Raw genomic sequence first — 25,978 nt, 5'->3', positions numbered from 1 at the left:
TTATGATATTGAGACTATTGGGACATGGTTTACAAAAGATAGTAAATAAGATAAAATCCTATGAGGTCCATAGTCTGTGTCCGGAAAGCAAAAGTTAGCCAGAAAAATTTATTCATCTAACTTTGGAGGTGTATTCAATTGTGCCACCGCACTATTGGATATAGCGGATATCTTAAAGTTATCTGGTTAAATGCCTTTGAATATGGACCTCTCTAGTTTCAGGTTTTCCTGCTCTCTTTTGTTCATTCTGTTTCCCTGGCTTGACATCTAAGAGAACCTCGTCCAACTTTGGAAGCTCCAAATTCAATTCTTATAGAGGCCCAGCTTTAGCCAGCCATGTCTGGACAAAGTTATTCGGAAAAGGTTGTCTGGGTAACTTTGTACAGCCAGAGCTGAATATCGGCACTGCATGAACTACACAAATCCGCACCCTAGAACACCCCAGTGCTGCCCTCTTATTACCTGGGTAAGTTTTGCCTGGGCTGAGATTTGCTTGGACAAAATTTAGGCAATGGGGGGGAGGGAGGGAGGGCTGGGGAAATGTCAAATGTTGCAGTTTGTCTGACTAGCTGAAAAAGCGAACCGGACAAACCCCTGAATATGGATCTTCTAAAATCACAAAAAAAACCCCAAAAACCATAGCAAAAGATGGTAACTTTATTTTTGACAGGAACAGATAATTCTACTCGCTGCTCGCCTCAAAGCCCCTTTCATCTCTTTATTCCTTACAGTGTACACAAATGGGTTCAACATGGGAGCCACCACCGTGTGCAATACGGTGATGATGTTGTCCCTGTTAGGGGAATAGGCTGAGGATGGTCGGATGTAGGTGAAAAGGAGAGGACCATATTGCAAAGCTACCACTACGAGGTGGGAAGAACAAGTGGAGAAGGCTTTTCGCCTCCCCTCTCGAGACTGCATCTTTAGGATGGCAAAAATGATGCGGATATAAGAGAACACAATGCAGAGGAAGTGAAAGAGCAGCACGATGGATGTCTCAGTCAGGAGCAGGAGGACGTTGAGAGAAGTGTCTGAGCAGGCCAAATTAATCAGCGGTGGGACATCGCAGAAGAAATGATGCATTTTGTTGGCACCACAGAAGGACAACCGGGATGTCATAATACTGTGTAACAAAGAATGCAGGGACACCAGAACCCCAGCACCAACCAACATCTGGATACGAAGTCTCTTTTTCATTATCATTGAATAATGCAAAGGTCTGCATATTGCTACGTAGCGATCATAGGCCATCATTGCAAGAATCAAACTGTCCATGTTCCCCAAGGCAACAAAAACGTACAACTGTGTGATGCATCCTTCAAAAGAAATCTTTTTGCTCTCAGAAAGGAGGTTGATGAGAAGTTTGGGAACCGTCACTGAGGTGAAGAAGATGTCTACTAAAGCCAGGCAACTGAGGAAAAAGTACATGGGAGTGTGGAGCTGTGGATCGATCCTTACTACGCAAAAGATCATGAGGTTCCCCAGTAGGATTAACGTGTATATCATCAGGAAAAGGACGAAGAGAAATGGCTGATGTTCTGGAGGGTCTGAGAAACCCAGGAGTTCAAAATCTGTTACTTTGCTTTGGTTTCCTCTTTCCATCAAGTTTGCTGAGCTGTGGGAGATACAAGTAGGTTGAGGACCTGGGTATATGTTGAAAAATGGCATACAACATTTTAGGGATGAACCACAACAGATAGTGGAAGACAAAAAAGAAGAGCTGCAGCAACTATATAAATGATTTAAATGGATTATTCCAACATAATAGTATAGGTATCATAGACTGAGGGCAATTTTAAAATATTCATATCGGGACAACGTCTGCAAGTATTTTTAGCATGTGGACTTTGAACTGATTTTTAAAGTAAAAGTACTTTCACCCTGAAACTTGCAGTGGGTACAAAGCATCTGCATACATTTGTACCTGTTTTTTTGTGCTGGTAGAATTTTGATGGTAAAACACATGTGTAGAGTTGAAAATGCGATCTATACATGTAAACATGCACCTAGGAACGTCTCCTCTTAGTGCATGCAAAAGTACACATGGAGGTCTATATTCAAAATGGTTTGACCGGCTAAGTTCAGACAAAACCCCCAGTGTTAAACTTCTCCCTTCCTCCTCCCCATACATTGAACAGCTTAATTGTAACCAGGTTACGTCATTATCCAGCTGGGGGCATTCCTGGGGTGGGGCTTAAATTTACCTGGCTAGCGCTGAATATCAGCACTGGAAGGGTAACAGGATCCTGCTAACTCTGGATGGCACCGAACCAGTCCTAAAGCTGAGCCAGAACTCGCCAGCTCTCTCCCTCAAAATTACAAAAACTGTGGAGGAGCCTCCTCCCTCCCAATCCACAAAATAGAATTTTAAGTAGCCCGCAGTGAAGGGACCAATCAGAGGCCAGTGAAGTGAATAAATGAATATTAAATGTCATTTACTTTTATTTATTTAATATATTTATGAACTGCATGACTCAAATATATCATACTGTTAAAGTTACGCCTGCCAGCTGCCGGTGCGCGAACCTCCGGCACGCCCCCGGACCGCCGCCCCGCCCCCTTTTCTGCTTTGATGTACACTTTAAAGTGCCGAAAAAGCGGAATATAAAAATCTAAATAAATAAACTAAAAAAATCAGAATCTATGCCAAAATGGAAAAAAATTATTAAAATAAAAAGAACTCCTCCTAAGGCTGCGGTTTCTCTGTTCATAATACTCCTTCTCCTCTGATCTGAATCAATGTCTAATGTGCCCCTCCCTTGAAGGGTGTAAAAATCCTCCTCTCTCAACATAAGCAGGAGATAAAAATGAAAAAAAACACTGCTTACTTCAAAACTGGGTACCACAGCTTCTAAGCCAGTAATCTCTGTCCCCACTGTTAACTGCTCACAGGGGCGAGATAACTGGAACTCCAGCCTTTCCAGCAAGGGTATATTGGCCCTCCTGTTCGGCACTGGTCTAGGTCACAAAAATCCCAGTCTATCCATAAAAAGCTCTTCAGTTGGTGAAGCGATGAGGCCTACCAGGAATTTCACTTCCTTGGCCCCAGTCTTCAGTCTAGATGCTCTCTCCCATGCTCACCCAGTATGTAAAGGGCAGGACTCATCCCCAAAAGGGCATGGTCTAAAGATAAGGGAGGATTCAAATAGGCAAAAATCCCCAAAGCTGCTGTAAGAAGAGAAAAGTTTAGTGTGGGTTGTGAAGCCACCGTCACATACATTTGTTTTTAATTGTTAACCTTTAATTTCTCTGCATTCAAGTGGACTAACATGGAAGCCAAACTATTTTATTCAATTTTGTGGATAAGAAGGGAGAGGGGCTTTATCGGGGTTTACTCAAAATTATATTTTCTGGATCGGGAGGGAGAAGGGGCTGCATTGGTGGTTTTAAACAGGGGCAGGTTGTAGGATAATATCAGCCCGGGGGATTTTTTCAAACCAGGCCCACAGGTTACCTGTCTGACTCGTTTGTATGCTTTCTGTACCGTAGGTGCTTCAACAGCTCCTAAAATCCACACCACAGATCTAAATTATGGTATAAAATAAGGACCGTCATAACACCCATGTGCACTCCGCTTTGTATATATTTCAACTTCTAGCACATACGACTCATATCTAATCATTTTTTCCATTGATATCCAACAAAATGCTGCACTTCTCTTTTTATATCATTTTTTAATATTGCAAATAAAATGTGGAAATATACTTCCCTGTTTCACCAGGAAGATATGTCCAACATGATATTACGTTTTGAATAAGCTGCACCAGGGGCTTAAGCTCAAAATCCACCGCTGTAATTTCACTTCTGAGAAGGAACAGTGTCGCTGCTTCTAAGGTTATTCTGAAAACAGAAATGGACAGGAATTATTCCAGCTGGCAGCTCTTTGCAATACATTCAGAAAAGGAACAGTGTCAGTTGTTACCACCATTTCCATTGTCCTAAACACAAAGGAGGAAATATTTCAAACAAGCCACTCTTCACAATATAATCAACCCGTTTTTGCCCCAAGACAAAAGCAAAACTCACAATTTTTTTTTTTTTTTTTACAACTCATTGCCTGTCTTCCTGGCAGCCATGTTTAGCCAACTGGAACCTAATGTGCCTATTTATATAGGGGCTTAATGCTGTCTCTCATTATCGTTGGTTAGATGTATTTGAAAGGGCACCTTACTTGATTTTAAGATAGGGTGTATCCAAATTCGCTAATTGGTCTGAACTTTTATTTATTTATTTATGAATTTCAAGTTACATAGCCATATTCTTATGTCAAGCAAAGGCTAAACAGGAAGAAAAACATTTCAAATTAGAAGCAATAAACAAAATACAACAGCCATAGTCCACAATAATAAGGGGGGGGGGAGGAATACAGGTATTTTGAGTGTATGAAAACATAAGGACAATTAAAGAAGAAAAAAGCATTAACTTGCTACATTATTTAAATTAAACGCCATCGTCAGGCACTACAATTGGAGAATTCTTCTGATCAAGAAACAAAAAAACTTAATTGGTTGGGAATAAAGAAATATCCATTACCAGCTTATGTGACAACCACACTTACACGGGTAATTAAGCAAAAAAGAGTAGCACCCATAGACAGAGCTACCTGACACATAACAAGAAACAATTTCCTTCTCTCCTGTGTAGCTTTAACAACATCTGGATAAATCCAGATATGTTTCCCATAGAGCAAAGCTTGAGCTTTACGAAAGTAAAATTTCAAGAGCATATTCAAGTCTTGCTTGAATACAAATGACCCAAAAAGCAAAGCGGAAGCCGATCAATGATGCTGGAAAGCAGAACAAACGGTAGTGATCGGTGTATCAAGGGATTCTTTATTGGCATATTCCAATAAAGAATCCCTTGATACACCGATCACTACCGTATGTTCTGCTTTTGAACACAAATGAGACAGAGAGATTCTCTATCTTCAACATCTTTGATGGAACCCTAATATAGCAGACATATCCAATGGTCTGAACTTTTGATCTTCAAAAAAAGTTGGTACTCACTAGTTTTTAGTTTTTCCTCCTACTTAATATCGCAACAATATTAAGTAGCAGGCAGCACAGAAAAGCAGTTCTTTCTCTTTCAGATGCATTTGCATGAGATGAGCGCTATTAGATTCACTCCGTGTTGGATTGCATAAGGAGAATAGTTAGCGCCTATACAATGCGCATCCAGCTGCGGGTTATACGGTGCTCTCTGCTGCGCTCACAGTATTGCATTGGCCCCAGGGGCTGTTAAACGTTTACTAGGCTGGAGAATACTTAGAAATATTCCCATTCCAATTGCCTAACCCCTTTGATAGCCCTAAGATAGACTCTCTCATGCAGAAGAGAAAGAAAAACCAATGTGACAACCAAGCTGTAGTTTAATACAAGATTTTATAATTTCAGAAAGCAAGATTCCAGGGGGTTTAAAATAGCAACAAATGTACAACCAGTGCTTATAACCAGGACCATTACCTAGAGAGCCCTTCTTCCGACTCTCAATATTTCATCTTTGTAGCCAGACCCTGTGTGAAGAAATCTTTAGGATTAACTAACTGGTGACAGTTTTGATTGCCTGATCTTTAAGTCTCTGCCAACTACAGACACATTCTTATGAAAGGTTCCTGGCTTAACCTACAGAGCTTAATTACTCTCAGGTTTAACTATCCCAGACACCTACAGTGCAGTTTACTACAATTTAAACTGGCAGGATAACAATTACAAACATCTAAAACTTTTAGTAGTGCAAATACTGCTGAGGCTTAAACCGTCTTAACATAGAAACATAGAAACATAGAAATGACGGCAGAAGAAGACCAAACGGCCCATCCAGTCTGCCCAGCAAACTTTCACACTTATTTTTTTTTTTCATACTTTTCTGTTACTCTTGGCCCTTATAAATAACTTTCTTGTTCTATTTCCCTTCCACCCCCACCATCGATATAGATAGCAGTGCTGGAGCTGCATCTAAGTGAAGTATCTAGCTAATTGGTTAGGGGTAGTAACTGCCGTAATAAGCAAGCTACTCCCATGCTTGTTTACCCTGCCTGTGCAATTCAGTCCTTGTTGGTTGTCTGAATATAAATCCTCTTTTCTTCATTCCTCCTGCCATTGAATCAGAGAGCTATGCTGGATATGCATTGAAAGTGAAGTATCAGGCTTATTTGGTTTGGGGTAGTAACCGCCGTAACAAGCAAGCTACTCCCCTGCTTTTTTGTGGATGCAAATCCTTTTTTCCACATTTCCTCTTGCCGTTGAAGCATAGAGCAATGTTGGAGTCGCATTAACTGTGTGTATGTTTATTGAATAAGGATATTAATCTCCAGGTAGTAGCCATCATTCCCGCAAGCAAGCCACCCCCATGCCTCTTCTCTTCATTCACATCCTCTAGACTTTATGGATCCAGAGTGTTTATCCCACACCCCTTTGAAATCCTTCACAGTTTTGGTCTTCACCACTTCCTCCGGAAGGGAGTTCCAGGCATCCACCACCCTCTCCGTGAAGAAATACTTCCTGACATTGGTTCTGAGTCTTCCTCCCTGGAGTTTTTAATCGTGACCCCTGGTTCTGCTGATATTTTTGCAACGGAAAAGGTTTGTCGTTGTCTTTGGATCATTAAAACCTTTCAAGTATCTGAAAGTCTGTATCATATCACCCCTACTCCTCCTTTCCTCCAGGGTGTACATATTTAGATTCTTCAATCTCTTCTCATAAGTCATTTGATGAAGACCATCCACCTTTTTGGTCACCCTTCTCTGGACCGCCTCCATCCTGTCTCTGTCCCTTCGGAGATACGGTCTCCAGAGCACAGTACTCCAGGTGAGGCCTCACCAAGGACCTGTATAAGGGAATAATCACTTCCCTTTTCTTACTTGATATTCCTCTCTCTATGCAGCCCAGCATCCTTCTGGCTTTAGCTATCGCCTTGTCACATTGTTTCGCCTACTTCAGATCATTAGACACTATCACCCCAAGGTCTCTCTCCTGCTCCGTACACATCAGCTACATCACATTAACTACTCTAAACAGAGAAATAACTTTCACCAGCTGCTTTAAAGTTTACAGGAAATTAATTACCACAAACCAAACAGGCAGTACAGTTTCTAAACCAGCACAGTTTCTAAACCATTTCAAACAAGGAATCTCTTTCCCAGGAGCTCAGAGTTTAGCTCTCTGCTCAATAGTGAACTTAATAACTTTAAATTATCTCCTAGTAGCTTCCAGGAAAATCTCTTTCATAGATTACTGCAGCTTTTAAATTTTCACAAATCAAAATACATAATACAGGGAAGCATTAGATACCCCCACACATATCTTATTCCTTTTCCATTTCTCTGTTAGCTATAATAAAAGAGCGAAGAAGCCAACTCTAACTTAACTCTGTATGAGGGTTCTGTCTGCAGATAGCTTCCGTCTCTCCTTCCATGTGTTTCTAGTGGGGCTGCTGCTGGCTCTGGAACTCCTTTATGTCAGGGAACGCCCTCATTTATAGCACCTGGCCACCATTTATGGAAAAACTGCTGAATCATTCTGGCCCAGCCTACTCTGGCTCATGATCTCTCAGGGACTGGGTACTGGGAATTCTGGGATTTGCAGTCCCCTTTGGCAGCCATATCTCAAAAAATATATAGTTGCACTGGAGAAAGTACAGAGAAGGGAGACCATAATGATAAAGGTCATGGAACGGCTCCTCTATGAGGAAAGGCTAAAGAGATTAGAGCTTTTAAGCATGGACAGGCGACGACTGAGGGGGGATATGATAGAGGTCTACAAAATCATGCAAGGCCTTGAACACGTAAATATGAAATGGTTATTTACCTTTCGGATAATACAAGGACCAGGGGGCATTCCATGAAATTAGAAAGTAGCACATTTAAAACAAATCAGAAAACTTCTTTTTCACCCAATGCACCATTAAGCTCTGGAATTTGTTGACAAAGGATATGGTTAAGGCAACTATTGTAGCTGGGTTTATAAAAGGATAAGTTCCTGGAGGAGAAGTCCATAAACTGCTATTAATAGGGAATGCCTCTGATTGTTGCTGGCACTAGTAGCATGGAATTTCTTTAAAGTTTTGGTACTTGCCAGGTACTTATGATGTGGATTGGCTACTGTTGGAGACAGGACAGGACTTGATGGACCCTTGGTCTGACCGTATGGCATATCTTATGTTCTTATGTTAAGTCCCTGTATTGTATAGCATGCCTAAAGTCCATAAGTCACTGAAAGAACCATCAGGAAGACCAATAGTATCAGCTAAAGATTCGGTTTTAGAAACTTTGTCCATTTTGTTTGATCAATTATTAACACCTTTTGTTCAAAATGCAAATTCGTATGTCAGAGATAGCACACAGACATTGGAACTTCTGAATCAAATATCAGCGGATCTGGATGAGAACCTAGTGACTTTGGATATCAAATCTTTATAATCAGTGATACCCCAGGATTTGCCATTGTCTACAATACAAAGGTTTTATCTCAGCAGTGAGCCACAGAGGATCCTCCTAGATTTCATTTATGGAAATGGCTCGTATAGCATTAACTCAGAGTTATTTTGCTTTTTCAGGGAAAATATTATTTACAAATTCAGGGACTAGCCATTGGGGAGACAATGTGTAATGTTTCTTAAAGAAGACCACATTTATGAAAGTGCTTGGAATCAGCACATTTGCGCCTGGAAAAGATATATTTATGACTTCTTTTTCCTATGGAGGGGCAGTTGATCATCGATTCAAGAATTCTACCACTGGTTAAATTTGTAAGTTTCTTTTTTGAAGAATATTATCAATTTTGATGAGCATGAAATTCCCTGTTTTGGATATTCTAATTAAAAAACAAGGGGATTTCTTTACAACTACTAATTATAGGAAAGTGAATGAAAGGAACAATTTACTGTCTTAACAAAGCTTCTGTCCTACATTGTTCTAAAAGAACTTGCCAGTAGATCAGGATATCATATGGAGTGTATGAGGAATGCCTATTGGTGGGCATTATATGTCAATTAGGTACTTATAAGAATAAAAGAACATGCCATACTGGGTCAGACCAAGAGTCCATCAAGCCCAGGATCCTGTCTCCAGCAGTGGCTAATCCAGGCTACAAATACCTGAAGAGAAACTTCATTAGAAGCAGTACGTATGTCTGCCAGTCTGAAGAGAAACTTCATTAGAAGAAGTAAGTATGCCTGCCAGCCTGATGAGAAACTTCATTAGAAGCAGTATGCATGTCTACCAGTCTGAAGAGAAACTTCATTAGAAGAAGTATGTATGTCTACCAGTCTGAAGAGAAACTTCATTAGAAGAAGTATGTATGTGCTAAGACATTTTATTCTTTCCCCAAGAATTTGCTCTGGGATATCAGCATATTACTTTGAATGTAAAAGCCCACCTTGAGATGGACATTGGGCTACCACTTGGATTTAGAAGCTAGCTTGATGATTCAAGAAAAAAAATGTGATCTTGGAAGCCCGAGAACATTATAATGTGGATGTCTTTATGAATTGGAGTATTCAATGTTGTTAGAAAACTCTTAAAGTGGTTTAAGTTTGAGATAGGAATGTTTTCTCCAATTTTTTTTAGATGTTGCTATATTAGTTTTTAATTGATATTCATTGCATGTGGTGTATGTCTTGAGCCTATTTGTGAATGTTAATACTTTTGAGAGAATGTTGATTTTATTATTTTATTGATGGGATGATTAATTGATTTGTAATGATGGTTGTATGAATACAGTAATTTTGTAGACAAGAACTGTTTTTTGCTATGCATGTGATTGTAATAACATATTAGTGTTTTTTTCAAATTATATATTAAATATTTTTTGATATGCAAAGTTAAATAGCTGTTTATATTGATAGATTTACCCTTTTTGTTTTGCTATAAACCCTATTATAAGTAGACAATGGAATATATTGACAACTCATGCCGTACTAGGTCAGCCACCCAGATTTGCTTTCTCACAGGGAAAAATATAAAGGAGCAGGTCATTCATTCCTCGAAGCATCCACCACAACTCCCTCACAAATTTGCTTTCAGCTCTGTGATAATCATACAATGTGCCCACTAATGCACAGCCAGAAATATGTTTTGACATCATCTGCTCAACATGTCAATTTGAAACAGGGGATTAGTTGCAAATCCACCTTTGTGGAGTCTCTCATATCATGCCCTGGTGATTTACATTATGTGGGCAAAACAAAGCAATTAATTAGGACAACACTGGTTGAACATAAAAGTTGTTTGAAGACCTCTAGTCAAACATTTTTTTTTTACAGTGGGGCCATATCTTTGGTGAAATCAAATGAGCTACTGTATTTTGGATTATGAGATGCCTGATTGGTGAAGAGGGGATAGGGTGGGTTATTTAAGTAAAAAAGAACAAGAATGCATTTTCTATATGAAACCTGTTTGCCCTGATGGGTGCAGCCTGGATTGGCTACTGTTGGAGACAGGATGCTGGGCACGATGGACCCTCGGTTTGACCCAGTAAGGCAACTGCTTATGTTCTTTTGTAAATTCATGAGCCACTGTGCCTTTAATTTACATTTAATTTGGATACACCCTATTTTAAAATCAAGTAAGGTGCCCTTTCAAATACATCTAACCAACAACGAGAAACGTCTTCAAGCCCCCCCGTTTAAATAACACGGTAGTTTCCGGTCAGCTAAACATGCCCACCGGGAAGACAGATACTGAGTTATAAAGAAGGGCGAATTGTGCTTTTTTTCTTGGGGCAAAAATGGGTTGATTATATTGTGAAGAGTGGCTTGTTTGAAATATTTCCTTCTTTGTGTTTAGGACGCTGCAAGTGGTGGTAACAACTGACACTGTTCCTTTTCTGAATTTATTACAAAGAGCTGCCAGCTGGAATAATTCCTGTCCAATTCTGTTTTCAGAATAACCTTAGAAGCAGCGACCCTGTTCCTTCTCAGAAGTGGAATTACAGCGGTGGGATCTGGGGGCAGGGCAGCGTATGGAGACTGTGGGTGAGTGGGCCCTTGGGAGGGGGGCCAGCCAGATTAGTCTCTTTGAACTGAACAGGAGAAGGGGGGCCCAAAACGTGGGTCCAGGACCTTTTCTTCAACATTTAGGGGAGGGTTGGGGGATGGTGAATTCACAGTCCAACAGGGTGCCATGAAATTTTATGCAGGAGGTAGGATATCAAGCCACAGGCCCTGTTAATTCTCTTTTTTTTTTTTTTTTTTTTACAGAACAGCAGAACTTGAAAATCTAAGCAGCTATGTTGATACATAGCCAGCTAAAGTCAGCCAGATAACTTTAAGAAAGTATATTCAGTGGGACGTTTATTCCACTAAAAATACTGTAAGTGCTAACTTTAGCTGGATAACTTGTCCATTAAACGGCCTTCTGAATATGACCTCCGCCCCCTTTATTTCAAGTCAAAATAAAAATGACATTTCATAGTTATAAGTTTGTAATATGTCTTAACTTAATAAATATTTTATTTTTATACTTTTGTACTTGTTTTATTTGTCTATAATTTAAATATTGTTTAACAATGTGAGTGTTTTTCAATAAAAAAAATATTTTTTGAATAGACAGAGATGTGAATCTTTGGGAAATATTATGCAAATTTGCCACATAATTGCCGCAGAATTTTAACAAATCTGCCAAAGGAAACCAAGGGCTCTCACTATAATACTCGGGGGTTAGAAAATTGAGAGATTAGATTTTCTGTAAACTATGGTAAATCGAGCAATGTCTAAGCCTGATCTATCCCATCACCAATCTTGATATAGGCTAGGGATGGTCATTTGTTTGATAATTAAATGAAAGCCCTTAGTTTGGTTAGTTTTGTTTTCAAATGAAATGAAACAAGAAAAAATCCTGCCAAAATTTTGATTATTTTTTCATTTGTTTCATTTTGGGAAATAGCGTGCACTATTTGCAAGTAGTGCATATTATTTCTGAACAGCGTATTAGTATTTGCAAATAATGCACGCTATTTCCTAAAATGAAAAAAAGTCCGCCAACAAAATTAGATTTGGCTGGAAACATCCGCCCCCTTCCCAATGAAATGAAGCAAAACAAAATGAAACGTTTTTTTTCTTTTTAGCTGGTTAACTACACTTGAAGTGCCTAACAGCAATGAAAGGCAGAATAGGAATCTAAATCAAATTACATTTTTTCAGAAGCATAATTGTTTGACCTACTAGCAGTTCCTGTTTCTAAAATAGTACCTGAGCAAAGAATTGTGGTTGCTGTGTTAGTCCACTTGGATATGTTTAAGGGCAGCAAACGAGTTATAACTGCTATCTTGTTCTTCACTGACCTGGTAAAGAGAGGATAACACTTGAAAGCTCATCACAGATGTATAGGTTAGTCCAATAAAAAGGTATCACCTACAATGTGCTTGCTGACTCTTAATTCCACAAAAAAATTACTGTCAGGAAATTCTTCCAAACAAGCATATCAAGTTTCTCATGGTAGCGCTTCTCATTGGACCGGGCACTTCCCTGTAGATACTGGTCTCTCTAGAATTGGGACCTTGGGTTAGCTGAAAATTTATTGAATTTTGACTTGCAATTATATGGTTGTCCAAGAGATTACAAAGTCAAGTGATGGGTTGATGGCTTTCTACAGTCCCTCACTTTATATCACAGAAAATTCCCAGACTTCTGTGTTGGTTAATTTCTCAGCAAATGAAAACTATTTTGTACTAGTTATAATTAGATTGGAGGTTCATCTCTTTACCTATTTCAACACTTGTGTTTGTGTTGATTAAGATTTATTGATCGCCTCAACCGGAGTACGAGGTGATGTACAAAATCACATGCTATTTGAGGATGGATGCTCAAAAATGAATCCTATATTCCAAATGTGGCCTGACAAGGGTCTTATATAATAGAAGAATCACATTCTTGCTTAATGTTTCTACCGTCTCCCTCCATTTTTGTAAGCCAAAATGTTCCCACGTTTGGCTACTGTTTTTTGACTTTGTACACTAATTTCCACTTTGCCAGTTAGACTTTAGCCAGTTTGATTTCATCAACTATCCACCCCCCAGATCTTGCTGGATCTTGTCCTGGGACCTGGATTGATAAAGGTTTCTGGGTGCAAGCAGCAAGAAGAAGCTTGGAGTTACGCTGAAGAGAGGCGATGACTGACAAAGGCTCCTTGAAGTGCAGGGCCAAGGAGGTTTGGCTAAAGAAGTAAGGAGCAGGCAAGGGCTGTTACCCTTTGCCCAAGCTGAAGATTTGTGGCGCTCGGACCAGTGAAGAAAAGGGAAGGAAGAATGGAGACAATAGGAAGGTGGAGGGGGAGGATAGGGGCAAAAAGAAGAACAGGAAAAACTGGAGGAGGAGACAAGGGAAGAGGAAGATGGAAAAGGGTTTGAGAAGTAAATGGTGAGAAATGGAGATGTGGATGTGTAGGAAAGGGGGAGCAGTGGGTCAGAAATGAGGGGAGACACACGTGTCAACTTTTTTGCATTAATCAGCCAATTTTCAGAAAGGTCGGTGTAAGGGAGAAATAGGGAGGATGAACAGGAAAGAGGAATAAGATACAAGCATTCAAATATTTAGCAGACTTTAATAATGTGAAAGGTATTTTCTCTGTTTTAAAAAATAAATCGATGGATAAAAGATCATAACATGAATGATCCTCATTCATAAGCTAGAGTATGTTGGGAATGCTCTAAGTCTCTCAAATGTACTGCTAAATACTCTTCATAGTACTTGCAATATAACAAAGAAAGCCTCTTTCTGAAGTTCATTAGACGTTTTCTAGAGGTGTCTCCAAATGGATTCATTTTTCATCTACCTCAACAGGAAGGAATCTCACTCATAAGCCAGGGTTGCTCTCTCCTGTGAGGGTGGTGAATACCTGGAACTGCCACTATCCAAAGTAGCAGTAACCAAAACCATGAAAGAATTTAAGCATGCTTGGAGCAGTTAATGAGAGCAGTGGTAAGAGCATGTGGGGAAGCATTAGGAAGAAGAATTGTAGGGGCAGAGCATGGTATTGAAATAGGTATTGAAATGTATATGCTGAACCATATGGAACATCAGAAGGGTAGAAATGGGAGAAGACAAAGCCAATTTATTATTTATTTATTTATTTATTCGATGAGCATATAATCCACTTGTTCCAGCAAAGGTTGCTCACTGCAGCTCCTAACAATATATTCATAAAAACAATCAACACATCAGAACTGTAAGACACTCATACGACTCAATAAATACATCAATATAGAGATAAAACAGATTAAACAAAATTAATCTTCACCATTCTCCAGTTCCATAAGGCTTTTACTTTTTTTTCTAAAGCAAAATATTCCTTGTCCACTCTCAACTCAGCTTCCAGCAAACAGGACCCACAATAGGAAATGCTTTTCTTCTTGTATCTTCCAATTTATAGTCCTTAAATGTAGGTTCAGCTAGCAAATTCCAGCTTGAGGATCTTAACTCTCTTGATGTAATATAGGATTGAATGAAGCCAGACTAGCAGAAGCCCTCCTTAAAGTCAGATTAATACACCAAAGTTACAAATGTAAATGTTATCCTGTCATCTACAAGTAGCCAAAGGAGCTTCTGCAAACTCAGAGCAATTCTTTCATTTAGCCCCTGCAATAATCCTGGCCGCTGCATTCTGGACTAGTTGCAAACACATGTCAAATTCTTAGGCATCCCTTTGTACAAAACATTATAGTAGTCCAATACCAGTGCTTGAGTCACTGTTCTCATATCTGTCGCAGCAATATAATTGCTGTAACGTTCCAGGCCCTCTTATTTTAAAGAAGGCAGACTTTGCCACAGCTTTTATCTGCAACTTGAGCTGCAACTTTGAATTAAATATCACTTCCAAATTCCTTGCTTCTTATACTATAGGAAAGCTAAAATTGTCCACCTTTAACTTGGATGTACCCTCACTGAGAGCACCTCTACCAATTTTCAACTACAACAGTTTTATGCATATTACTTGTCATCCACATCCTCCCTTTCTATTAAAATAACACTCTGGAACCCCTTCTTCTGGAATACAAGGGAGATAAAACTGAATATTGTCTGCATAAATAGAATATTTAACTCCCCAAAGGCTGCAGATAAATATTAAAATACTGTGAATAGAGAGAGCATTAAGTAAAATGCTAAGAGAAATGCTAAGAGAAATTAGGGAAGCTAACCAAATTGGTAGTGCGGTAATAATGGGAGACTTCAATTACCCCAATATTGACTGGGTAAATGTATCATCGGGACATGCTAGAGAGATAATGTTCCTGGATGGAATAAATGATAGCTTTATGGAGCAATTGGTTCAGGAACCGACGAGAGAGGGAACAATTTTAGATCTAATTCTCAGTGGAGCACAGGATTTGCTGAGAGAGGTAACGGTGGTGGGGCAGCTTGGCAATAGTGATCATAACATGATCAAATTTGAGTTTGACTGGAAGAGGAGCAGTATGCAAATCCACGGCTCTCATGCTAAACTTTCAAAAGGGAAACTTTGATAAAATGAGAAAAATTGTTAGAAAAAAAACTGAAAAGAGCAGCTACAAAAGTAAAAAGTGTGCAAGAGGTGTGGTCATTGTTAAAAAAATACCATTCTAGAAGCACAGTCCAGATGTATTTCACACATTAAGAAAGGTGGAAAGAAGGCAAAACGATTACTGGCATGGTTAAAAGGGGAGGTGAAAGAAGCTATTTTAGCCAAAAGATCTTCATTCAAAAATTGGAAGAAGGAACCAACAGAAGAAAATAGGATAATGCATAAACGTTGGCAAGTTAAATGTAAGACACTGATAAGACAGGCTAAGAGAGAATTTGAAAAGAAGTTGGCCATAGAGGCAAAAACGCACAGTAAAAACGTTTTAAAATATATCTGAAGCAGAAAGCCTGTGAGGGAGTCAGTTGGACTGTTAGATGATCGAGGGGTTAAAGGGGCACTTAGAGAAGATAAGGCCATCGCGGAAAGATTAAATGATTTCTTTGCTTCTGTGTTTACTGAAGAGGATGTTGAGGAGGTACCCATACTAGAGAAGGTTTTCATGGGTAATGATTCAGATGGACTGAATCAAATCACGGTGAACCTAGAAGATGTGGTAGACCTGATTGACAAACTGAAGAGTAGTAAATCACCTGGACCGGATGGTATACACCCCAGAGTTCTGAAGGAACAAAAAAATGAAATTTCAGACCTATTAGTAAAAGTTTGTAACCTATCATTAAAATCATCCATTGTACCTGAAGACTGGAGAATAGCTAATGTAACCCCAATATTTAAAAAGGGCTCCAGGGGCGATCCGGGAAACTACAGACTGGTTAGCCTGACTTCAGTGCCAGGAAAAATAGTGGAAGGTGTTCTAAACATCAAAATCACAGAACATATAGAAAGACATGGTTTAATGGAACAAAGTCAGCATGGCTTTACCCAAGGCAAGCCTTGCCTCACAAATCTGCTTCACTTTTTTGAAGGAGTTAATAAACATGTGGATAAAGGTGAACCGGTAGATGTAGTATACTTTGATTTTCAGAAGGCATTTGACAAAGTTCCTCATGAGAGGCTTCTAGGAAAAGTAAAAAGTCATGGGATAGGTGGCGATGTCCTTTCGTGGATTATAAACTGGCTAAAAGACAGGAAACAGAGAGTAGGATTAAATGGACAATTTTCTCAGTGGAAGGGAGTGGGCAGTGGAGTGCCTCAGGGATCTGTATTGGGACCCTTACTTTTCAATATATTTATAAATGATCTGGAAAGAAATACGATGAGTGAGATATTCAAATTTGCAGATGATACAAAATTGTTCAGAGTAGTTAAATCACAAGCAGATTGTGATAAATTGCAGGAAGACCTTGTGAGACTGGAAAATTGGGCATCAAAATGGCAGATGAAATTTAATGTGTATAAGTGGAAGGTGATGCATATAGGGAAAAATAACCCATGCTATAGTTACACAATGTTAGGTTCCATATTCGGTGCTACAACCCAAGAAAGAAATCTAGGCATCATAGTGGATAACACATTGAAATCATCGGTTCAGTGTGCTGCGGCAGTCAAAAAACCAAACAGAATGTTGGGAATTATTAGAAAGGGAATGGTGAATAAAACGGAAAATGTCATAATGCCTCTATATCGCTCCATGGTGAGACCGCACCTTAAATACTCTGTACAATTCTGGTTGCTGCATCTCAAAAAAGTTATAATTGCGATAGAGAAGGTACAGAGAAGGGCCACCAAAATGATAAGGGGAATGGAACAGCTCCCCTATGAGGAAAGACTAAAGAGGTTAGAACTTTTCAGCTTGGAGACGAGATGGCTGAGGGGGGGATATGATAGAGGTGTTTAAAATCATGAGAGGTCTAGAATGGGTAGATGTGAATCAGTTATTTACTCTTTCGGATAATAGAAAGACTAGGGGGCATTCCATGAAGTTATCATGGGGCACATTTAAAACTAATCGGAGAAAGTTCTTTTTTACTCAACGCACAATTAAACTCTGGAATTTGTTGCCAGAGGATGTGGTTAGTGCAGTTAGTATAGCTGTGTTTAAAAAAGGATTGGATAAGTTCTTGGAGGCGAAGTCCATTACCTGCTATTAATTAAGTTGACTTAGAAAATAGCCACTGCTATTACTAGCAATGGTAACATGGAATAGACTTAGTTTTTGGGTACTTGCCAGGTTCTTATGGCTTGGATTGGCCACTGTTGGAAACAGGATGCTGGGCTTGATGGACCCTTGATCTGACCCAGTATGGCATGTTCTTATGTTCTTAATGAATGATGTGAAGTACATTGTTAATAGGATTGAATATATGTATGAGTATTTTGTAAATCGTTTTGATCATCTCTTGGAATGACAGTATACAAAATGCCTAAATAAATAAATAAAATAAAAACAGAATAGAAGTTCAAGCTCCCAAAAAGAAGAGGAAAGTAGAAACAGCATAAAATAGCTGTAAGGATTTGATTCATCTTTAGTTACAATTGAAGGGTGGTTTCCTTCAATTGTATCTAAGGATGAATTTGATTTGCATATAATGTAAGAAGACCGGTATATAAAAACATAAATAAATAAATAAATAAATATCCTAAAGCTGACAGCTACATTTCCAGCTAGATAGGTGCAATATCTTGCTAGCTGAGAGATATCCTTAGCATAGTTGGTGGAGGAGGCTAACAGTCACAGTTTGAACAATGAAGGAAGTGAAGCTTGTAATACTGATAGTCAAGAGATAAGAGTAATGTTGACAAGGATAACCAGATAGGCTGAGTGGGACAAATGGTTCTTATCTGAGTAGATCTACTATGCTACGCTATTACTATGTGCAATGAGATTCTGAAAGCTGAAGAACTTAGATGGCTAGCACAAAAGCTCTATGCTGTAAGTGAAAGAATCTGTAGTCACATTACAGATTATGCAAAGTGATCCTATCCTAATTGGAAACTGTGCTTGATACTTGAATGAGTAATCTGTAGCTATAACAGTTCTCTGTTTAACCAAATATGCTCCACTTTATATCCTACTGCTTAGGCCAACTGAACAATTGTACAATGTCACTCTCATTGAGCTCTCCCATGACTATGATTCCAGCGCAGCTCCTGTTATACTAACTGTTGTCACTTATTTTGTTGTACCAGATTTGTTAATCCAACTCTGTAAATTACTTTGAACTCTCCAGTTGGAAAAGCGGGTAATAAATAAACAATGATGATGAAAATGAATGAGCTTGGTGGCTGTTCAATCAGAGAAGGGGTAATTTTCAAGCTGTTCACATCTTTGCAAAGTCCCTGAGTACTTTTTCCGGAAATCTTTTCACCTGTTTTCAAAGGGAAACACACAGTTTCCCTTTGAAAATGTCCTAGGATACAAAGGTACCCAAAGCCATTTGCACCTGTTTTTGGTGGATACTTGTTCCATAAAGCTTTGACAAATGTAAGCTATTTGCATTTTTCTCCTTTCCCAAGCTAAACACGTCCTCAGGAGCACCGCCTCCTAATGCAGCTAAAAAGGAAGCGTGTTGTGGAAGCCCTGTGTACTTTTAGCCAGGATAAAGGTGTAAGGGTAGTCAGGTTTTAGTTCTTTTGCCTGAGTAAATTGATATTTATCCAAGTACATAGCTTTTGAAAACTGACCTTCAAAAAAGCTAGTCACAAATGTCTTGAATGAGTCTAATAAAAAGGTCTCACCTAGAATGCCTTCATTTACCTTTCAAGTGGATAAACATAGCAACAACACAACTTTTTGGAAGTGGGTTGAATATGATGGATTGGTGCATTAAATGGAATTTTCTTTGGCTTCCCATGAAGAAGTGAAAAGATCACAGTGACCTTTCTTTTTTTGTCTCTTGTTTGCAATGACAAATGGTCCATCTGCAAGATAACGCAGCTGCACTAAGGTCCCTTCAGTTAGCTGACATGGAAAGCAATGTCAGCTACAGGAAGAGACTTCAGCTAAAAGAAGAGAACTTAAGCTTCGAGCTTGGTGTATAAAGCAGAATAATAGCACATGCTACTAAATAAATATCAAGGAGCTCTTTATTTCTATTTTACAGACTGTTTCACTGTATTCTAAAACTGTAAAATACTTCCCATTATAATGCCCTGAAAATCCCTAAACACAAACTTACCTCCTTGCTTGCATTTACCTTTGCAGTGATGATCTTTGGATGGGAAGTTGGCGTCTTTTTACGTTAAATGAAGGTGGAATCTAAGTATGTTTCGTGTGTATGCACCCTGTATGTTGGTTGCTCACTGGGTAAGTCTGGGCATTTACACTGAGCTGAAGAATTTATCTGCTTTGATAACTTGTGGGACCAGGTCCCAGGAGCTTCTTCATATGCAGAGAGCGAGTGCCATGGGCGTCATCCTCTCCTCTGGGTGGGACCCTGCACTCTAAAGATAACACATTTTCTAGAACTTTTCTGCAATGTTACATGTAAACTTACTGATGTCCGAAGTACTGTGGGAGTCTAAGAGGGAGAGAGCATTGACTATTTTATCTTCTCTTATGGGCTGGGATTTTAAACCCAGGGAGATCCATAGCCTAGGATTTGTGTTAGATTCTAAACTATCTCTAAATTCTCAAATTTCATCTGTAGTAAAACCGTGTTTTGCGCCTTTGAAATATATTTAAAAATGATATCCTTTTGTCTCTTGATCAGATCTGTCTATGATTATTCATGCCCTAATTACCAGTAAGGAGGATTACTCCAACCCTCTGTACCTAGGGCTACTTAAAATTGCCCAGTATTTTCTTTCCTACCCACCAAGCAATGTGCCTAGTGAAATGGTATTTCCAATGGCAGGGGATATCATGAATCCATATTGTTCATGGCTGGCACCAGATCTAATTCAGCATTTAAACCCTCGGGAGCAACTGTGTTCAACTTGTGTATCCAGCATTGCTCCAAAAGTAACAATTTTAAGTCAAAATCTTCTCCTCACCAATCCAGAATCAATTGATCTATCCAGGGGTGGATTGTAGGAAAATATTGGCCCGGGGGATATTTTTTCAAATCAGGCTCACAGATTATATATCTAAGACACTTGACACACATGTTTCAACAGCTCTCAAAAGCATGACAAACCAGCCCATGAGAGGTCCATTATGTGACCTGGAACCAAAATATCTCTATCATAAATTTCATATTTTTTCCTAAATAACTAAGAAGTAGAGCACACCTAGACCAGAGATGAGCAAACTGAACTTCAGTCCCCCTTTTGTCCATTCAACTGGTTGGGCTCCATACCAATTTGGTTAAATCTTTCTGGCTTGGTGTTGCCAACCAACCTGCTCTTGAAACAGTTGCCAAACAATGAGGTAATTACATTGCCAACCAGTGGCACAGGCACGCACACACACGCACACACACACACACACACACACACACACTCTCACTTTCTCTCAGACATATTATACACACATTCTGCTGTTGTGCTGCTGCTTATGTGCTCACTTAGTAAATGTCATTATACAGGAGACAATTTTGTTGCTGCCAGGCCTTCCCCAGCCTGCAGCAGCCCTTCCTTTTCCCTTTCCCACCCCTTCTCTGCACCCTTTCTCTCCAGGAGACTCACTGGTTCCACAGCTAGCTCAGAGCTCAGCCCAGTCACTTCAAACAGAATTTTCACTAACATTGCAAGGCATTTCCTCCTGGCACACCCCTTCCCTTTCTGTGACTGTAGCTTGCCTCCACTTCTCTGGTTCCCTCACCAGTTCATTCCTATTGACTGTGTGCTACAGAGTCTTCTGCTTTTATAGTTATGGTTCTCCAGGCTCGGCTCTGCCTACCTACTTTAGGGAAGGGAGGACCATAAGTAATCCATGCTGCGGGCTTCTTCTGGGGTTAAAAAAAGAAAATTTGGCCATGGCTGAGACTGTATACATCACTGCTGCAGTTAAGACTGGGGACATCCACTGACACAAAGCAGTACAATTTGAGATGGAATCCTGCTTTCCCACACGAAGCCAGTGTAGCCAGGGCTGGTGCATTAGTATAAGGCATTCTAGGTGAACCTTACAGCTTTGCACTCTCCCCATGCACAATTATAGATTATGTTTAGCAGATTCTACAAGAAAAAGTCATTCAAAGTACAGTCCTCTGAGGTAAAAATATGATTTACAGCAACGTGTATATTATATTTACATACACTGCAGGGGTGCCAACCAGAAAACCTAGCAAAAAAAAAAAAGACACTTGGAGCTCATATGGTATTACACCTATTGTTATGCATGTTGAGTGTGGGCTTGGTCCTCGGAAAGCCTTGAGTAAACTGAATTACAATTACAATATAGTAAACTCCCATACCAAAATAGCACTAACTGCTAGCACTCAAACAGTAACAAACGTACCTACGAAAAGACAACACTGCAAATATTACACCAGGCCCTAAAACACCAATACACCTCCTATAAGGAAACAGAACATAAGGATCTATAACAATCTGTTGCGTTCGTGCCTGTTCTCGCCCTCACTCCACCCTCTCTACCTTAGAGGCGACTCCCTTCGAGTCTGACGGACAGATGCTGTACTTCCTGGAATCCCCGGGCCTGGCCTGACGCTGCGGATCCGCCATGCTCTTGATGACGTAAGGGCGCGCATGCACTCCAGAGTTTGTACCGGCAAGGGCGGGAAACTCGGGAGCGTCCCCTCGTAGTGACGTCATCCGCTTCCAGTTTAAAAGGTCTTTGCTTGCAACTACGAATTGAGTTAGCAAGGGGTTTGATTGAGGGGATCATTCCAACCCGCTTCATCCTCCGCTGCTCTGCCTCCACCACCTTACCTAGGGGTACCTGCTCCTCGGGGGCCCCGCTCTCTCTTCTTGATTTCAGATTGCTAAGACGGGATCCGGTACTTGTTCCTCGAGGGCCTACGTCCCTGAATGCTCAGAAGACTCCTTACTACCTGGAAGCGATTGCAGACGTGAACACAGTGAGTTGTATTACAGATAGGAATTGGTACTCGCTCCACGAGGGCCTATGTTCCTAATCTCCAAAGACTCCCTTCTGTTTAAGACGTTATCGCAGGTATGGAGATCGTGAGTCATTATTATAAATTGCAGATAGGAATCAGTACTCGTTCCACGAGGGCCCATGTTCCTAAATCCTTTCTCAACTTTCTTCTATATCAAAAGCTATCATATATCTATATCTGTGCATTGCTATTATAGATTGCAGATAGGAACCGGTATTCGCTCCACGAGGGCCTATGTTCCTAAAACCCTCCAAAGCCTTTCTTCTATTCCATAAGCCATCTCATACACAGATATTGTGAGTTCTCTTTCCAGACTGCATATAGGAACCTGTACTCGCTTATGAATCCTGTTCCTGAATATACTGAAGACTCTCTGTTGCATAGAAGCCACTACAGATATCTACAATTGTGAGTGTTTCATCTACTACTGGTTATGTATCCAGCATACCCTGGCTACTCATTATCTATAGTCTCTCTCTCCAGCTCAGCAACCCAGAGACCCAGTAAGTCCCAGGGTTTTTTTAAGGGGGCGTGTCGGGGGCGGGGCCGAATGATGCGGCATTTCGGGGGCGGGACCGGGGGCGTGGCGCCGGCCCGGGGGCGAGGTCGAGGCCTCCGGACCAGCCCCCGGGTCGGATGACGGCGCGCCAGCGGACTGGTGGCGCGCATAGATTTACGTCTACTTCTAGCAGGCATAGATCGAGGGACAAAGGTAAGGGGGGGTTTAGATAGGGCTGGGGGGGTGGGTTAGGTAGGGGAAGGGAGAGGAAGGTGAGGGGAGGGCGAAAGAAAGTTCCCTCCAAGGCCGCTCCGATTTCGGAGCGGCCTTGGAGGGAACGGAGGCAGGCTGCGCGGCTCGGCGCATGCAGGCTGCCCAAAATCGGCAGCCTTGCGCGCGCTGATCCAGGATTTTATAAGATACGCATGGCTATGCGCGTAACTTATAAAATCCAGCGTACTTTTGTTTGCACCTGCTGTGCAAACAAAAGTACGCGATCGCGCTCTTTTTTTAAAATCTACCCCACAATTTATAAAATACCACATAGTTCAGCCCCAAACATTTATGTGTATATTTGTAATGCAGGAGCATGAATACTTTCTCTGCTCATTTTATAAAATTACATGCATAATAATTGTAACAGTGTGTGCATAATAGCCAAGAATTAAACACGGAGGCAGGAATTTTATAAAATATGCACCTACTCTGCTTTTGCAAATACTTACCTGAGTGTGTACTTGGAATCACCATTTCGTTGATACTTCCACCAGTTCACCTAGACCCTTCGTCAGTTCACCCAGACCTTCCACCCAAAAACTATAGACGAAAAACAAGTGCAATTTCAATTGTGTGAGACAATTAGCGGCTATTTATTTATTTAACAACTTTTTTATACCGACATTCGTGGGGACATCATATCGGTTTATAGATAACTAGGAAGAGAAAATACAGAGAACAGGGCGAGGGGGAACTGGGAGCACGTAGCAATATATATAGCTTAACTACAGAGGGTGGAGGAGAGGCAAAAGAGGCAGCAATAAAATAATTAAAAATAACAATGATATAAAAGGATTGGTTAGGTACAAGATAACAATTAAACATAACGATAATATAAAAGGATGGTTAGGTACTAGTTTGGTAATGTGTGTGCGAATACCACTTGCAAAATAGCAACTTGTGTGCAAACTTCTGAACTCTACCCTGGTATAGCCCTCTCCTTGTAGAAACAAACATTAACACTGGGAGATCTATATTCAAAAGCTAGATAGACAGGTAAGTAGAACTTATTCAGTTATCTAGCAGCCACTAAATATCTGGTTATGTTCAGCGGCCACTAGATAGCCGGATAAGTTGTGGGCAGGCAGTGGGCAGATCAGATCAGTGCTACTTAGCCGGATAAGTTTATTTATCTATTTATTTATTTAAAAATATTTCTTAATCACTCTTCCAGATTCAAAAAATTACTCAAAGTGATGTACAATCATTAAACAAAAAACAAAATATATATAAAACATCACATTAAAAATACTACTCAAACAAAATAAAATCAAATAAAAATAATCACTGAAACATCCAACCCAGCTCATAAATACTTGTTCATACCTTCCTTAACAAGTTTGCTGCAAATCTAAAGTTAACCTCCCTCCTTGACTCTACTATATGTACTCTAACCCCCCCCCCCCACCCCCCGGTGCTCATTAACCAAGTTTTCAAACCCTTCCGGAATTTTAACAGATCTTTTTCCTCCCTCAGGAGACATGGGTGTTTATTCCATAATTTGGGTATTGCTGTTGAAAAATCCCACTTCTGCAGTCAGAGTTGTTTAAACAATTTAATTGTAGGCAATTGTACCTGTGACTTTAAGTTTGTTCTCAAATCCCACTTACTGTGATGCCACCGAACTTGACCATGTAACTGTGGTGGACCTATTCCATGCAGGATTTTAAAGGCCAGCAATAGGCATTTAATCTTGCTCCACTGTACAACTGGCAACCAATGTAAACTGAAAAGCAACGACCTTGCAGGGACACTCTGAGGGCATCCCATGGCCACCTGTGCTGCCACATTTTGGATCCCCTGCAATCTCCTAGACACCCTGCCTGTAAACCAAGCAGTAAAGCATTGCAATAATCCAAATGTGACAGCGAGGGACACCTCAGAAGACAAAAATGGTCTTACACTATTTGAAAAGCTGTTCTTGCCACTGATGCCACATGCTTTTCCAATGAAGGTGCAGGATCCAACTTAACCTCTAGGGATTTAACCTCTTCTGCCAATATTAAAGTTAGTCTCTGTAGCTGGGGATTATATTGTCCCATCCCTGGCCCAAATCTTAACAATTCAGTTTTCCTAGGGTTAAGTACTAACCCATTTTTTTTTGTAACCATAAGGCAACTGAAGATAAACATTTATTAAGTTGTGTCACTGCTTCCTCTTCCCTTTTACCTAACAGGGCCACAAGCTGGATATCATCCGCCTAAAGAAATGGGATGAAACCCACATTATTCAGTGTTGGGCAGACAACTTATCTGGCAAAATTTACATCTGCTCAATAGCCGGTCTGAACTTGGACGGATAAGACTTATCTGCCTAAGTAGCGCTTACTACAGGAGTATTCAGCAGCATAGCCGTGCCTCTGAATATCCCTTCTAACTTAGATACCCAGATAACTTTTGAATATCTATCCCTGACGTCTTGGAAAAAGGAAGCAAGTTTTTATTAGTGAGAATTTCACGGAATTTATATGCAGCTCTGCACAGAGATATAGCACGGACTTAGCTCTGCTTGCAGCCAACACCTGGTTTCTTTTATTCCACTTCACCCATAGGTTCTTAAGCCAGTCACGACAGGTACGTCAGATTACAATACTCTGATAGGCCACCCACATATAACCAATCAGTATAAACATGAAAGTTTCACGGAAACCTAGTGATCAGTATCCCTTGTTATTTTCCTGACTATAATACTTAGTCTTGGTCTGAATGCCTCTGCTCTATGGCAAAGGATTTTATACTAACAATCCTCCTAAAACTTTCTCCCTTTGATATATTTAGTATG

The 25,978-nt window shown here is 40.2% G+C and overlaps 1 protein-coding gene across 1 annotated transcript; it reads right to left on the bottom strand.

Moving 5' to 3' along the window:
* Positions 1 to 637: 637 nt before the first annotated feature.
* Positions 638 to 2,510, bottom strand: LOC115073013 (olfactory receptor 1361-like). The gene has a single exon (XM_029571119.1). It carries the CDS (start codon positions 1,666 to 1,668, stop codon positions 658 to 660), a length of 1,011 nt encoding a protein of 336 aa, XP_029426979.1. The 5' UTR covers positions 1,669 to 2,510; the 3' UTR covers positions 638 to 657.
* Positions 2,511 to 25,978: the final 23,468 nt, after the last annotated feature.

This window comes from Rhinatrema bivittatum, chromosome 11 (assembly GCF_901001135.1).
Source record: "Rhinatrema bivittatum chromosome 11, aRhiBiv1.1, whole genome shotgun sequence".
NCBI lineage: Eukaryota > Metazoa > Chordata > Amphibia > Gymnophiona > Rhinatrematidae > Rhinatrema > Rhinatrema bivittatum.
Note: the sequence above shows the minus strand (reverse complement) of the source record. Positions and strands in the feature narration are given on the sequence as shown.